The sequence below is a fragment of the Agelaius tricolor genome, unplaced genomic scaffold, assembly GCF_023055355.1.
Source record: "Agelaius tricolor isolate 1412-34295 unplaced genomic scaffold, bAgeTri1.0.p SCAF_23, whole genome shotgun sequence".
Taxonomy (NCBI): Eukaryota; Metazoa; Chordata; class Aves; order Passeriformes; family Icteridae; genus Agelaius; species Agelaius tricolor.
The window spans coordinates 10,489,408-10,505,678 of record NW_027269283.1 but is presented as its reverse complement, the minus strand read 5'-3'; the positions used below and the strand labels follow the sequence as shown (position 1 = coordinate 10,505,678).

General features: G+C 42.6%; 1 protein-coding gene across 2 annotated transcripts; it reads left to right on the top strand.

Annotated features, from left to right (window-relative positions):
* The first annotated feature begins 3,604 nt into the window (after positions 1 to 3,604).
* On the top strand, positions 3,605 to 14,008 carry STX16 (syntaxin 16). Of its 2 annotated transcripts, XM_071447035.1 has the most exons (9): positions 3,605 to 3,922; positions 6,246 to 6,257; positions 7,240 to 7,347; positions 8,261 to 8,401; positions 8,941 to 9,103; positions 9,964 to 10,055; positions 10,205 to 10,348; positions 10,852 to 10,932; positions 11,907 to 14,008. In XM_071447035.1, the coding sequence occupies exons 1-9, from the start codon at positions 3,842 to 3,844 to the stop codon at positions 12,009 to 12,011; spliced, it is 927 nt and encodes a 308-aa protein (XP_071303136.1). In that variant the 5' UTR covers positions 3,605 to 3,841; the 3' UTR covers positions 12,012 to 14,008. The 2 variants fall into 2 exon arrangements, with proteins under 2 accessions (XP_071303136.1, XP_071303137.1); XM_071447036.1 differs by lacking the exon at positions 6,246 to 6,257 and having other exon boundaries at positions 3,606 to 3,922.
* Positions 14,009 to 16,271: the final 2,263 nt, after the last annotated feature.

The following is a 16,271-nucleotide window of genomic DNA, read 5'->3' as shown; positions in this document are numbered from 1 at the left end:
TCCAATGGGTGCATTTAGATTATAGCTCATCAGAATGAAGATATTATGGGTAACTATGTCTCATTTTCTTGTAAGGAAGCTGGAATACCAAGAGCTGGTTGAGAAACCAAGGGACTGAATTTTAAAAGCAGCACAGGCAGTTCTCGTTCCCATCTCCCTGCCCTGCAGCACCATCTACAGAGATGCTGTCAGAATCACACCCACTGCAAACCTCGGGAAGCTCCAGTTCCCTGCACAAACAGACCTGGCTCAGTGATTAACCTGCTCAGGGAACTGAGAGTTTGACAGCCCTAAAACCTGAAATCCTTCTGCAGCAAGATAAAGGCAAGAACATGATCAATTTCCGCAGGATCAATTCCCATGCAGAGAATGCACCTCCAGCAATGACAGAGGTAACCCAGACACTGCTGGGTTTTTCTCCAGAAACTTTTCTGCAGAAGAAGTTCTCTGGCAGAGAAGTGTTCCATCTGCAAAAGGATGGTGGGATTTTTCAGGGCAAAATGCACTTCACGGTCCATGAATCCTGAATTTGGCACAAGCTGATTGCTCAGGCTTCAAAAGAGTGCAATATTTCACCTCCTCCATGCATCTACTCAATTACACAAGATAAAACATGGTGGTGATTGACCTTCATCTGATCACTGGAGCATGAGGTCTGCTCGCCCTTCACATGGCCTGGGCACCCAAACAGTGATACAAGGACAGGACCACAGTGAAGGAGTTTTTAAGCACAAGCAACGGAGTTTGCAGTTTAAAGCTGGAGTTTGAAATATGTCTCTGATTAACTTGCCATTAAAAAAAAAAAAAAAAGGATGCTTATCTATTCACCTCGAAATAGAATGTTCTTCTGAATATGGAGTGGTTTTTTCCACCAGCAGCCAGATCCAAATGCCACAGTAGTAACTGGAAAGTTCCCCACCAGGCCCTGGCTGTGGGAGGAGGTGGGTGCAGGAATGTGCCAGTGCAGGCAGCATTGCTGTCTCCTGCCTCACTGGGAGCAGCAGCAGGGAACAGGCATTAAAAAAGAGATAAAAGGGCAAAGGAAGACACAGGCTCCAAACCTAGAGCTGTGGGCTTAGGCACAGGCATGCAACAGCCCTGAACATTGCCAGGACACACTGAGGAGATGTATCTAGGGATGTGTGCTGTCTTAGAGGGGAAATTATGACCTGGGTTTTTTATGATCAGATCAAGTCCAACATTCTGATGTGGTTGTTTGACCTTGCCATGCCTGTAGGGAGGACACACCAGGACCCAATTCCTCTGATGGTTCAACATATTCTCTCATTGCCAGGCAGAACAGAACTACCAGCTCTTATCTGCTATGAAAACCTTCCAAAGTCATCAGGTTAGTCCAGCACTGTCCACCTTCAGTAAATAAATCTATGTTGCCTTTTAGGCCAGTTCTCTCTGCCATCATGTCTGCTATTATTCTTTCTTGCTAAATTTATCCCAAAGTCTTGTATTTTATTTGGATCAGACTTCAATCATTTTCCCTCTTTTTAAAAGCTGGAAGAATTTTTCCTGTTCTCAGATTGTGTTGTGTTGCTCATGCAGGGATGCTGTTCCACAGCCAGATAGAAAGTGCTCTTGGATGTCTGAGTCAGAAATTAGAATATTCCAGCTGAAAGGTGCCTGTAACGATCATTTAGCCCAAATCATTGTCACATTATGATCTTGATGATTTGTTCCACTTGCATGAGGTAATTTCTGTCTCCATGCATTCATTTCCTCTGTGTACATTTCCACTACATATTATACATTCATTTGTGTCCTGCCTCCCTCCCTTTCAGCACCTCTCCCCCTCCTCTCCTTCCTCCCCTGCTATGTATGCCTGAAGAACATTTTGCTATTTGTTTTAATTTCCTTTGCTAGATCTACCTTAGCTTTCCTTCTGGCACTTTTCCCTTTATGCCCACACTTCCTAAGTCGTAGTTTTCTTTGATTAATCCTTTTTTCCATTCCTTCCACTCCCTTTGCTTATTCTTAATATCCACTTTGAAGTGGTTATTCACCAAGTCTGGACCCATTCCTTGCAGAGTTTTATCCCTCTGTGTACAAGTCCCAAATACTTTTATAGCCCCTGCATAAATTCCAAGCCTGCCCAACATCCAAAACTTTTTTTAAGTTGGCAAAAATCAGAAAGCAAAATATGTTAATTGCTGCTGTGTACCAACTTCCAGCACATTGGGGTTCCTACTGGGTTCATGTTCTCCATCATAATGAGATATTCCAAAAGTTTTTTCTAAAAGATCATGGCGAGACCACTGAAGGCAGGAGAAATTTCTCCTGACCTCCAGCCACAGCAGCAGTGCCAAGAGAAGGCAGGAAGGTCATTAGCTGTTCTCATAGTATAAAAATTGTTACAGAAGATTAAAAATTAGCATGAAGAAATGAAGCACACACATATATTTTAAAGGCTCTGTCAGGCAGCCAAAGTGAAAGCAGATTTCAGCAGACCACGAAGAATGAGCTGCGTGCGTTAGGCCTTGCGTGGCTGGAGCTTATTTCCTTGCTAAATTCCAAGTTTCAGGTCTCTCCTGCTGAGGCAGAAGGGCTGCTCAAGAAAACTCCCCAAATATCTTAAATTAGCAGAGGGAATTTCCCCCCATTTTTCACGGTCCAAGTTTGCCCAGGCAGTTCAATAAATGAGATAACATTTCCAGAAAATGTGGTTGTGATTACAGTCCCCGTTCCACCACGGTGTAACTACTGCCTGCTCTGGGAGGGTTTGAGCCAGGGAGTCTCCTGCTTATCCGTGGGCAGCAGCTGCCCTGGCTGTGCTGGGCACTGGCCATTGCTGTTCCCATGGGGATTTGTCAGCTGTCCCCTGGAATAAAGGCATGGGATGCACTGGAGGGAGCCCAAGCCTTGTGTCACATCTGCCCCACATGGGACTGACAGAGCAGCTGGGAAAAGTCATTTTAGTCACCAGGTTGAAAAGTCTCTTCTGAAAAGTCAAACACCATATTGTTGTTTTAAATTGCTTGTTCGCTTTCAGGGAACATCCTGGATTGTTGGGAATTGGGGGGAAAAAAAGCTACTTGTCATTGCTTGCAAAACAGAAAATTGACTGGAAGCAAAGGGAATGGCAAGGAAGGGGTGAGAGGGACTCAGAAGGAAAAAACCAAATGGGATGGGACATGGACATGGGGATGGACGTGAAGATGGACATGGGAATGAGCATGGGGCTGATGTGGGGCTGGACATGGAGATGGACGTGGGGATGGACATGGAGATGAACATGGGGCTGGACAGGGGATGGATGTGGGGATGTACTGGAGAAGAATGTGAAGATGGACGTGGGGATGGAGATGGACATGGCCATGAACACGGACACGGAGATGGACACAGACACGGACACGCACACGGGGATGGACACGGACACGGGGATGGACACGGACAGAGGGATGGACACGGACATGGACACGGGGATGGACATGGACTGAGGGATGGACACGGACAGGGGGATGGACACGGACAGAGGGATGGACACGGACAGAGGGATGGACACGGGTGCTGCTGCCCCGGCCCCCGGAGCACCGGAACTGTGTTGTCGCGGCCGCGGTCCCGGGCGGAGCGGCGCGGGCGGGCGGCCGGAAGGCGGCGGGCGCTGCACAACGCGGAAGTGCCGGTGCGGGCCGGGGCGATGGCGGCGCCCGGCGGCCGCGGGGACCCGGGCTGGGGGGTCCCGGTCCCGCCCAGGGCCGTCCCGGCCCCGGCCCTCTGAGCGCTCCTGCTCACGGCCCTCTGACGGGTCTCCGCCCCGACCCTGTGAGGGGCAGCCGCCGCGTCTGCCGCGGGCCCCGGGCCGGGCTCGGGCCCGGTGGGGCGGGGGGCCATGGCCACCCGGCGTCTCACGGACGCGTTCTTGTTGTTGCGGAACAACGCGGTGCAGAGCCGGCAGCTGCTGGCCGAGCAAGTGAGTAGTTTCGGCTCCTCCAGCCCTCTGAATTCACGTAGCATGGCTGCTGCGGTGAGTCTCCTCCCTTCATCCTTCTGTACTCGCCGCGCCCCGGGTGCCGGGCCGGGCCCTGCCCCTGTTCCCCTTCCTCCGAACCCTCTCCTCAAACCCACCCCTCCCTCCCCGACCTTCCTCCCTCTGCCCGGCCCTCCCCACCCTGGTGGTTCCTGTTTTCCCGCTCCTTCACGTTAAAGGAATAGAAGAGATCTGTGTGTGCTGCTCGCTCCGTGCGTAATAAATCAGTTCCTGCTCTGGCAGCTTCGTGGTGGCATTGGCAGGAGGGGTTTGAGGTCTCCTTACCTCCAAAAAGAAATAAATTCATACAGCAGAACTCTTCTATTCACCTCACTGTGGGCACTGTTAAATACACTGGTGTAGTTTAGTCCCATTGCTTAAATTTCTCCATAAGTTGCTCTGATGTTCATTGCCCTTTTTATTTATCCCTAAATACAAATAGTACTCAATCACATCTGGGACAAAGGGGATTCTAGGTTCTAGTGTAACTCCTCTTTACAGAAACTACCAAAAGTGACTGGTTCAGAGGAGTTTCTGTAACTTTTTCTAGGTTTGGAGCCAGTCAGGCTGTGATGGGCTGCTTGGCAGCTCAGCTCAGGTTTTCACACTTTCTGTTTAAACTCATCATTTATTTGTCATAGCTACCAGTAAATATCTGCTGGCAGTCTCATCACTCTAAATAGCTGTACATAATGATTTTTGTTGGGAAAAGCAGTGCTTCCTGTAGCTGGCAATGGTCTTTGTTCATTGCTAATTGTATTACATCTATGTCTAAGAAGCTGTGTATTAAATTGCATTTGCAGAACAGGCAATGTCAACAGTAATTTGTATTTTTCATGTTTACTTTGGCTCTGCATTTAGTCCTCGTCCATTTTTTAATGTCACTTCTGTAGATCCTTGGGTTTTTTTAAATATCACCTAGAAAAAGTGATTATTTTTTCAAAGTTTTATATTTTTAAAATATCACCTACAAAAATATTCCAAAATATTTTGAACTCACTTCTCCTGAGCAATGAAACTGCAATTTACTCAGCAGGCAGTGCAATAACATTGAGCACCTGCATCAAATATTTATTTGCAGTGTTTGTTAACATTAATTGAAGGTTTTTGCTGGGCTGCTCACTCAAGTGCAGTAGAGGCTCTCAGTGACTGGGAGCTGTCCATGTGTGCAGGGGGTGGAAGGAGTCATTTCTGGCCCTGTGGGCATTTCAGAGTCCCACAGGTGATCTCTTTCAGCCAGAGGTGTGGAGGTGTCTGTGGGCTGGTTGTCTCTCATGGTTTGGTGCTGCTGCTGTGTTTCCCTGGGGTGCTGTCCCCAGGCCAGGGGGGGGAAATTCCAGCCCACAGCACTTCAGCTTCCCTGAGTTCATCTCCAGCTTTCCCCTTGAGAAATCCTTTGCTGTGAGAATTCTGTCAAGAATTTCATTTCTAAACTCAGAGAATCAAAGCAGCATCTTTAACAGTGGAGTCCTGTTCCTAAAGCTTGGGCAATCTCCTAAGAGATCATCAGCTGCTGCTGCTTTGTTAAACCACAAGGATTCTGTCCAGTTTTAGGTCTGACTTTGTTAGTCTTGGAGTGAAATATCCTTTTGGTCCCACATCCCCTCCCCAGTGCAAGAACAGAAGGTGCAGATTCGTGTCCTGGTGTATTTTTTCAGATCCCTGCAGGGTTAATGTTCCCTGAAAGCAGAGCACAGCTCAAGTGTGTACAGAAGTGACTGAACATTTCCTTCTGCATTTTGTCCTTTGCTGTCTTTGATCCTGTGAGAACTGGGGTGCTTGTCAATAAATGTCAATAAATGTACAAAAGCTTCTCTGTGTCCCCTCAATCATAACCAAAGCCAGTGGATGCTGAGTGCTGCAGTCAGACTGCCCTTGCTGTCATTCTTCACTGGATTCTATTGCAGCTTTTCTGCCTGACATTTCAGCATTTAGAAACTTCACTGTGCAATTACTTTGTAAAACAAACCAAGCTCTGCACTTGATCTCTTATGTTCTTGCTGTTTACCAAGGAACTGAAATGTTTTTTAAAAAGTTGGTGTATTAAGCAAAATGCTGACTTAAAATGCAATATCATGATGTATTTATTGATTAACCATGTCTTAAAAGCCAGTTTGTTTGTTCTTGGTAAACCATCATGCTTTAAAAATAAATCAGTATTTTCTCAACTGACCATGCCCTATATCTGTCCTATGTCTCTTTTTTCCCTTTTATCTTTTGCTGTCTCTAACTGGATGGGGCTGATGGGATCCACAAATCACTTCAGGAGCTGGATGAGGTATTGTTTTTCACATTTTATTCTGCCATGGTGCATCAAGCCTACATCACATTCTGTTAGTTTATAGAATTTCATTGTATAGGATGAAGTGTCTTTGCACAGTAGAAGGACAGGCTGCATAGAGAAATCAAGCATTTTGTGATGTTATGTTATAAATAGATAAATGTATGAACCAATCTGACTTATTGTGGGCATGTGGGGTAGAGTGACTTTGCACAGTGAAGCCATTAACTATTCTTCATGCTGTGCATAAATTATGCAGACTTTATTGATCAGGGATAAAGAAATGGCTTTCAAGAAAGAGTTGCTCAGAAAGGAAGGGGGATTATTTTTTACAAAGGGATGGGGTAGGGAACCACAAAACTTTCCAGACCTGATAAAGAAAAATTACAAACTTGGGAGAAAATAGGGAAATGTTTGTACGAAAGCCTTCCCAAGTAATTAGTTAAGGTAAGAGGTATCATTGATGATCATCTGCAGTACTGCCTTGGCTATTTGTGTTCAGCACAATTTAATTATCCCTAAGTAACCATTTGAGATGCATGTCAGTTTGCAAGAGTGTTTGTTCTCCAGAATAACATTGTTTGAGAACAAGCAGTTATAATAAATGTTTTTTCTAAGATTTTCCCAAATGCAGTTTTCAAACTAGCCAAGCCCAATATGAACTGTGCTGCAGCATTGGCTGTGAATTGTTGTCTGATAGAAATGCACCAACATGAGAATTACTCGAATTTTCACTGCAACACTACCTTTCCTCCTGGGAAATTTGCTAAGAATTTATTCTAGGAGTAACTCTAAGCTTTCAGATGCTGCACAAGGGGGAGGGTGTGGGTCATTAGCAGAGAGAGCCAAACCAGGAGACGAGATGTTTGACCCCATCTCTGAGGTTCATTTCTGTGGGAAGGCATAGCTGCCCTTCTCTGGTGCTCAGGGGTTGGGGTGTAATTAGCACAGCTAATTGGCTGTCTCTTTTCCTCTGCAGCTGGCTGATGACCGCATGGCCCTGGTGTCAGGGATCAGCCTGGACCCCGAGGCCGCCATCGGCGTCACCAAGCGCCTGCCCCCCAAGTGGGTGGATGGGGCAGACGAGGTGGGTGCTGTGCCCTGGCACATCCAGCTGACTTCCCACTGAGAGATTTCTTACAGCTGGCATTCACATTCTGTCAGTTTCCTAGCAGAAGTAGTATTGGAAGAAAGATTCAATTCAAATAAGAATTTTACTTTGAATTTTTGTTTGAGGCTGGTGAGGGGTCCAGTTGAATAGACCCTAAAATGGTGGAGATGAGCAGGTCAGTGATTGAAAACAGGAAATGTTAAGTGTTTTCTAGCAGGAGAATTTTTCTGCCTCTTCAATCTATATGCCTTGCAAGTTTTGGAAATATTTGGACAAATGCAAGGGAATGATTCTGGAAGCATCTAATTAAAAACCTTTTCCAGTATTTGGAATGTGAAGCTATTCTTGACTTTCAGAAAATCCTTTTTTTCTAAATGCACACTCAGAACACATGTTGGCTCATCAGTTTGTGTGGACAGAACCCATTGTGCAGAAAGATGCTTAGTCTTCTTTTACAGCATAATCATCCTTACAGATTTATTTTTAATTACTTGGTTGAAAGCATGGCATTTAACTTCTGCTGTTGAGTTGAGGCTATTCAATTTCTGACAGAGGTGTGACCTGAATTTCCATTTATTTTTTTGGAAGTTGGCTAAATCTTCTAGCTGTGATGCTGTATAATTATAAAAATATTATTCTAACCTAATGAAGTACATTTGAAAGCAGCAGTCTTGTCTAAGATTAATGAGTAGGCTTAAAAGAGTAGCAAACTCAAAGTCTATTAAGAGTATCAGTTTCTTAGTCAGCTTTTTATGTGGCTTTTAATAATATTTGGTTTGCCTTTTATGTTACAGATTTCTCTCAACGATTTTTGTCTAACATTTGTCAGAACCTTTTCCCCTGAAGCATGAATTAATTCCCTTTCTTCCTGTTGGGCTTTCTGTTGTAGATTCAGTATGATATTGCCAGGGTTAAACAGAAAATGAAAGAATTAGCCAGTCTTCATGATAAACATCTAAACAGACCCACACTGGATGACAGCAGTGAAGAGGAACGGGCAATAGAAATCACAACCCAGGAGATCACACAGGTACAGAGTGCTTTGGGTCTTGAACCTCCATTTTGGCACATCTTTAATGCCTTAGAATGAGGCAGTGGTTTGCTCTGAGCAAAGGATTTATTTTGTGATCAGTGTTGGAGCGAGCCAGAAGTCCTGGACTCTGCTCTGAACTTCCCAACAAGTCACTTAAACCTCCCTGTTCTTTCCCTTACCTGTTTGATTTTCAACTTGGGACAGGATTGGGAGATTATCAAATAAATTTACAATTATCTCAGAGAAATCTGTATCTGCAGATGTCTATTCTGAGGCTTGCAGTCCAGCTAATTATAATGAAGCAAATGTCTTTGGTCAGAGGGAGTTGTGTTACTCTGCTGCCTTGTTAGCTCAAAGTTGTTTGTTCATTTATGTTCTTTTTCCATATCTTTTTAAACATTGCATGGGGCAAATTAAAAAATTACTTGAAAAAATGTAGAAATCAAAATATTAGTCTTCCATGTGGCATTTTTGCAAAGTGCTGTTTAGAGTGTGTGCTGCTGTATGATTTTGCACTGATGGGATTGTTCTCTCAGTTATTCCACAGGTGTCAGAGAGCAGTGCAGGTGCTGCAGAGCAGGTCACGAACTTGCACAGAGCAGGAAGCACGTGTTCTCAGGAATGTGGTGTCTTCCTTAGCACAGGCCCTGCAGGACCTCTCCACCAACTTTAGGCATGCACAGTCTGACTATCTCAAACGTAAGCATAAGAGGGGAGCAGCAATGCATGGGCCCCTTCTGTGGGAAGCACTCACTGAGCTCTGCTTCTCGTCTTGGGTTGGGACACTGAAGCACAGAAGGGTTAAATGATGCACACAGGACTAGCTAGAGTTGGGATTGCAGAGTTTGTGGGTCACAGCCCATGTTCAAACTGCTTTGTTCTACTTTTTCTTGTTGCTAAAGAAGAAATGTTATAGCTGAGCATATCAACAAAACCATATTTCATCCATCCACAATTTTAATGCATTTTGCTCCTCAAATTGTGGTTTGCAGATGGCAGGCTGTGATAGATAAAGCTTAAGAGCTAGTCTGTGATAAATTAAAATTCTGCATCCATAAACAGACTGGAAGTGGAATAATTTCTGTTTAGAAGTAAAATCTTGTTCTGTTCTGTTTTAAGCTGAGATAGATTTTTTAAATCTTGAAAGAAACCCACAAAAACTGTATTTTTAAATTTAACATTGATATTTCTTCCTCCTGTGGTATAAATGGCACAGGTGGAACTGAAGATCACAGTTCAGACAAGGATTGTTCCCAAGAGAATTTGTTACAAAATAGCCTGGAGTGATCCCGCTTTAAGGCTCTTAACCTTCCTAATTTTTTTAACTCCATGGAACATAACAACTTAAAAATCACTGATTTAATCAGTCTTACAAGTCTGGTTGAATTTGTTATGCTTTTGTTAAATAGTAAGCCTGACAGTTTAAATTTAAATATTGTGATTTATGTAAGTTACTACCCAGATATTCTTTTTTTGTGCTTTTCTGTCTGGTGCTTCAGACCTTACCCTGATTATAGTGTGCTTAAATATCTTGCTCAAACATAGTTTGTTTTTTACAGGTATGAAGAATAGAGAAGAAAGGTCCAAACACTTCTTTGACACCTCAGTCCCACTGATGGATGATGGGGAGGATGATACACTTTATGATAGAGTAAGTTAAGATATTATTACACAGATTCAATATTAATTGCATTTTCTCTTCTCAGATTATAAATATCTGAGTTATGAAATCTTTTTATGTTTTTAATTATTTTCTTGTCATTAATATTAGTTCAGCATGTAAATCTTCTGTTTCAACAGGGTTTTACAGATGACCAGCTGGCATTGGTGGAGCAAAACACCCTGATGGTGGAAGAGAGGGAGCGAGAAATCCGTCAGATTGTGCAGTCAATCTCTGATCTCAACGAGATATTTAGGGACCTGGGAGCAATGATAGTAGAACAGGTACATGGACAGCACAGTGGTAGTGAGAAATGGGACATTCCATGCAGTGTGAAGGCTTCCAGACTCACTTTTCCTAATTTGCTTCTTCATGCTCAGGTTTCCTCTGCTTGAAATCTGCCACAAGTTGAGTTAATGAAAATAAATGAATAGAAATTCAACTCGTAATGTGGGTTAGACTTAAAAACCACAGAACATAGAAAGCCACAGTTCACTTGGTTATTTTTCCCAGAGATCAGTTTATGTTGAATTTGTCAGCCAAAGCAGCTGGTCTGGAATTATGATTGTAAGGGATGTGATGTGAGATGGTGACAGAGCTGCTATTAGGAACTGAGCAAGGAATTTGCTTAATGAAGTCCCAACTAGTTGTGTAAAAGTTCATTGTTTACATAGCTCATGAGCTGTTTGCTGGGAGTGTTGTTAATTACTCTGCTGCTTATGATAACATTTGCTTTATGAAGCTCATGTAGGTTCAATTTGGTGCTTGTTTTCTCCATTTTATTTAGGGAACAGTTCTAGATAGAATTGACTATAATATTGAACAGTCATGTATGAAAACTGAAGAGGGTCTAAAACAACTGCATAAGGTAAGCTGAAGGAATACTTAAGCCATTCTGCACATCTAACAAGCTTTTCTAATTACAGCTGTCCTGTAAGAGGAGCTTCCCAAGTAACTTCTGTTAATGTCATGCTTGATGCCTCGAGTTGATTTCTTAAAAGACTTTCTGGGCATCCAACCAATGTGCTTTGATATTTATATTGCTGACCTGGTGGGACCTGTCTGCAATTCCTTCTCTCTTTGAAAAGCCAGGCACTTGGGAATAGGGCTGGTTATTGGCTACCTCACTGCAGATTTTAGTTTGAAAACATTATCTCGATCATGTGAGCAGAAAGAATAATTATTAATGTTTTGTCTTACCATCTGACACTTGTTAGATCCAACCTCTTGCTTTAATGTGAAGTTTTGCTATGAACACCTGAAAAGTTTTAAAAACATTGATCTCAGCAGATCAGAGTTTTGTGGTCATTTTGTTTTGGTTTTATTTTGAAGGCTTATTAATTAAAAACAAAATACAAGCTTTGTTTGGTTTAGCTTCTATTAATAGACTTTAATTTGGCTTTTGGAGAATTTCGTCTATGTTGTATCCTATTAATTCCCCTGCAAAAAGGAGGAGAGGGATGAGAAAATATGGTTAGAAGAAAGAAGGAATGAAGCAGAAAACTTGAGAACCAACTCAAAAATAAAGCTTTCAGTTCTAATTGAAATTAAATGAAAATGCACAGCTGACCAGGTACAACAAATGTGCCTGTTAAAAAAGAAATTTTGTTGTGGATTTTAATGTCCTTCAAACATGAAGGAAGGAATCTTATCTCAGCAAACTGAGTCTTTAACACGGTGGATGTGACTTCAGTGTGCATTTACCTTCCCTGGAGCTTCTGGTGCAGAGCAGAGTTACTGTGTGGAAATTGCCTGCAATGTACATTACACTTACACTAAACAAGAGTCTGTAGCTCAGCCTGCAGAAATCTAATTATTAACTCTTTCCTCTCTGTTTTACAGGCAGAGCAATATCAAAAGAAGAATCGGAAGATGCTCGTTATTTTAATTTTGTTTGTTATAGTAATTGTCCTTATTGTTGTTCTTATTGGTGTAAAGTCACACTAGGTTTCGCTTCATTTTCTCATTTTTGGAGTTTCTGTGAACTTTTTTCCCAATGTGAATGGATGGACCTGCACTCCAGAAAGCTGCCTTTGAATGTACGAGCCCTTGTGGTGCAACGTCTGTGCAATGTTTCTGTAGAATTCTTCAAAGTACAAGTTTGGTGGTCTGTGAGGTGTTTGTAAGGATTATATGGAAAATGTCAGGAAATTTGATGCTCCCACACAAAAAAATTCGGTGCTCCATGCAGAGGTATTTTGAAACACAGTACTTAAAAATAATTAAAAATTGAAGTTTACCAGTGACTACAGTAATTAGTGTGTTACTGTGAACAAAAATGTGTTGTCTTCTATATTCTTATGTCATAATTGTTACAGACTTCAAATTTAAACCATGTTACTGATTCCATGGGACTGGATGTCAAAAATTGATCTTAATGTAAAATTGGTTGAGACACGAAATTGTTTGATTGAATGCCCATTCTTCCAGACTCAAAAACTCCAAAGAACTGGATAGGCAGCTAAAAAGGAAAGCTTTTAGCAATCAGAACATAATCCAACCCCTGTGATCTTAATTTAGATACTGCACCATTACTAAGAATCAGTGGTACTTGATCTTGTAAATAACAAGATGTAATCACTGGCATAATTTAACATGTTTAGTTAATTAAAAAATTTTCTGAGCTTGAGTAATCATGGGAATGATTTTCTTTCATTGGGATGATCATATATTTTTTTTTTCATGCATTATTTTTTTAGTTAAAGTAGAGATATTACATTAAAGCAGGGAAGTTAAGCTGAAAAAATGGAGTAGAAACCCAAAAAGAAAATCTCTCTGGCCTGCTGCAGTGGGTCTTGGATGTTTCAAACTGTAGCTGCTGTACAAATTGTTTATTTTACAATGCATTTGTCCATATGGGTTATGTTTTTTGTATAAAGAGTGGCTTCACTACAGTAGATATTACATCCATTTTCCCTGACAGAAAATTCTCTTTCAGATGTCTTCCTGGGAGAGGACATGTTTGTGGTCCTTTACTGACCATGAGAGGTGTCATGCAGTGGCATGTTACAAGGCCTTCAGTGGAGAATTTGGGGTTTTCACTGCTTTTTTCAGTGGAGAACTTTGCTGCAGGCCGTACAACAGAAGCTAAGGCACCATATAAGTAATAGAATACTCTTAATTTAATTCAGGCCTGAAGTGATGTGCAATTGTAGAGGCCTTGTCTTAATATTTTTAATATTGCTTTTTATATGTTTGGTTGTTTTTTTTTATTTCCCCCAAGGGACTGTAACTTCCTTCATTTTCTGACTGATACAAGTGCTCCCCACAGACCTGCTGAGCTGCTCTGCTCCAAGCCCCAGAAGTGCAGCTTCACAACACTATGTGACACTGAAGCTGCATCTCTTGCCTGCCCTGAGTTTCTTTACTCTGTGCTAAAGAGGACTTGAGACATGGCTTTAAACTGACCATTTTCAGGGATGGACCTGAAAGCAAGGACTGCAAAAATATGAAAGCCTTGGCTTTTTGTGGGGCTAATGAAAAGCTTTGTACCACTCTTGTTACCTCTAGAGAAAGGGGATGTTGAACCACCAAAGCTGCCAGTTCAAACTCTTCATGGATTTCATGAAGTAAATTGGTGAAAGGAAGAATGAGGCTTGTGTTGGGTGTGCAGCTCCCCTGTTCTGGTGATAGATCTTGCAATGATTGTGAGTAAAACTACTGTCTCCCTCGTGCTGGCTGCATCACTTGGTGTGAAGCAGCAAATGGCTATAATTTAATATACTGTATTTGCAACTTTCTCTCTAACATGAGATCGTGTTATTTATTTCTGTCTTGACCGGTGCTTTTGACATTTTATCATGGCAGATGGTTTCAAAGAAGTAATAAAACACTTCCAACCTAATTGGGCAATTATTCTTTTTTTTATTTAAATTATAAACTGAAACATACTTTTGTGATGTTAACATGTTTCTGTTCTTCATAATAAATGAAAGTGGCAGTGATGTGAAATATCTTTTTTTTTTAAAAAAGTAACTTTCTGTAGCACAATGTCATTTGCATTGTCAAGAGTTATTTCCCATGAGTTATGCCCACTGTCTACCTATTTTCTACCCAAATTCTGTATGAGGAAATGCATTTTTAATGAAGTTAAACTCGGATATCAAGTGTCCTGTGTAACTTGAGCTGGAATTTATTGAAACTTGATTCTATTGAGGAAGAAAACTCGGGTCAGGCTGGATTCTAAATAATTGCTGGTGTGTGGCTTATCCTGAGTCAGTCTGAAGAAGTGTCAGCAGTTCAGCCAAACCTGATGCTGTGCTCTGTGCGAGTATCCCCACCAAAGGGGATCTGGCTGTGCCTTTTGGCAGTGAAAGCCCAGAAAAGCCTCAGCAGCTGCTGCCTCCTCAGGTGTTCCAGGAGCTGCCTGAGCCTCCTGCCTTCGCTTCTGCCTGGCCCTGGAAATCTCTATGTGCTGCTGCAGCCAAAGCTGGGACCCTCTCTCAGCCTGGGGCTTCTTCACAGGTGCTGGATTCTTCTCAGCCTGTATGGAAGCTCAGGTTCCTTACAAAGGAACAGAACAGCATTGCTAAATCAACTCCCAAGGATTTGTGTCTCCTCACCTGGTGGGAATGGCCTGTGAAGCTGTTGCTAGTACACAGTTTCTACATTAAAATGCTTGTGAGGGTGCAAAAAATGAGTTGCAACTCGTTAACAGAAATTAAATACATGCCAAAAGGACAGTATTAAAAGCACTGTAATAGCAAATTTATTTTTCTAGAACTGAAAAGTAATGTGGAAGAATTGGTTTTTCTCTTGCTGATTTTTGGAATGTGCTAAAGATTGGATATCTATCCTTAAAGCTGTGTTCACTGCCTAAATTGCATCGATTTCAGGTTTGCTTTTATGAACCACAACACAAAGGAGTTTTAACTCTTGCTTAAGTGTTTGGAAACTGCTTTTGGTACAGCCTTGCAAAACTTAAGTTCTTGGATAGGTTACAGAGAAACTGATTTTGTTGGAAAAAAATATGCTTAGTATTTAAAAAACCCAAACCAAACAGCTACCTTAAAACTAATTTAAACAGGGAATTCATTATAATTTTGCATATTAATTACAATGCATCATGTAAGATTCTATTTTACTGGCTTAATTCCATGAATACTTGTAGAGGATCAATAACTGGAGGACAGGTCCTTGCTGCAGCTTCTGCTGAAGCTCAGACAAATAGAAATGTTTGCAGCTGCTGGTGGTGGGACATTCACAGGGAGTTTCTGGAGATTAAATTGATTTCCTCAGTCCATTCCCTTCACGAGGACCCTCCTCTGCTGCCCTTAACTGCAACAAAAGGATCATGGGTTAGGTGAGTGTTTCCCACTGTTTTATTTGCTTTTCAGATGCTGTGGATTCAGGGAATGCGCTGGTTTTGGACTCTCAGAGCAGCGGAAACAGCAGAGTTTGAACTCAATGATTGAGAGCTTACTGCCTGGAGGAATCTTTGGAATGTCTCAATCCTGAAGTAATTGCTGTGTGTCCTCCACTCCCACGCTGATCTTATGTGTTGGCATACCCGTGGACCCTGAGCAATGTATTTTCTGTGGCTCAGGGAAGAGACTCGTTAAAGTTGGAGCCTGTGTATTGAATTACTCTCCCATCCGTGAGGATGTACGACCGACCTCTGCAACAGATGTTCCTACAACTTTTATTTTCAATAAAGTTTCTGTGATGTCCCTTCAAAGACATTACTCTAGAGAAGTTTTTTTTCTGGAATTCAGCCTGGGTTTGGTGGGGGTTTTTTTGTTTTTCTTTTAGGTGTATTTCCATTATATGCATCAGAATTCACTTTTCCCGCGTAGGTGGGAGATTGCACAGACCTTTCCCGGCTTTCCTGGCTGCAGATCAATGAGCATCAGCTTCCCCATGGAACGGTGAGAGCACCAAACCTGTCTGAGCTCCAGGAGCGTTCGGACCACGCTCCCAGGGACAGGCTGGGACTGTCGGGGTGTCTGTGCAGGGAGGGAGTTGGACTCGACGATCTCTGTCCTTCCAAATCAGCAGATTCTGACAATTGTCCGCTGACCAAACATTAATAGGAGGCTCTTGGCAACTACTAAAAGATCCGAATAAACACCTTATTCTACTCCAACGCACCATGTAAGTGCACTGTGAAAAGGCACTCGGAAAGCCCCGCGGGCTCAGCGCAGTGCCCGGAGCCTGCCCGGGCCGTGCCCGGCGCTGCCGCGACACCGGCGCGTCCCCGCCCCGCGG

Bases quoted from the DNA above. Each gene is read 5' to 3' on its own strand.
- STX16 (XM_071447035.1), top strand. From the start codon at position 3,842: ATGGCCACCCGGCGTCTCACGGACGCGTTCTTGTTGTTGCGGAACAAC. The intron at 7,348-8,260 runs GTGGGTGCTGTG...TTTCTGTTGTAG, and splicing joins GGGTGGATGGGGCAGACGAG to ATTCAGTATGATATTGCCAG. The intron at 8,402-8,940 runs GTACAGAGTGCT...TTGTTCTCTCAG, and splicing joins CAACCCAGGAGATCACACAG to TTATTCCACAGGTGTCAGAG.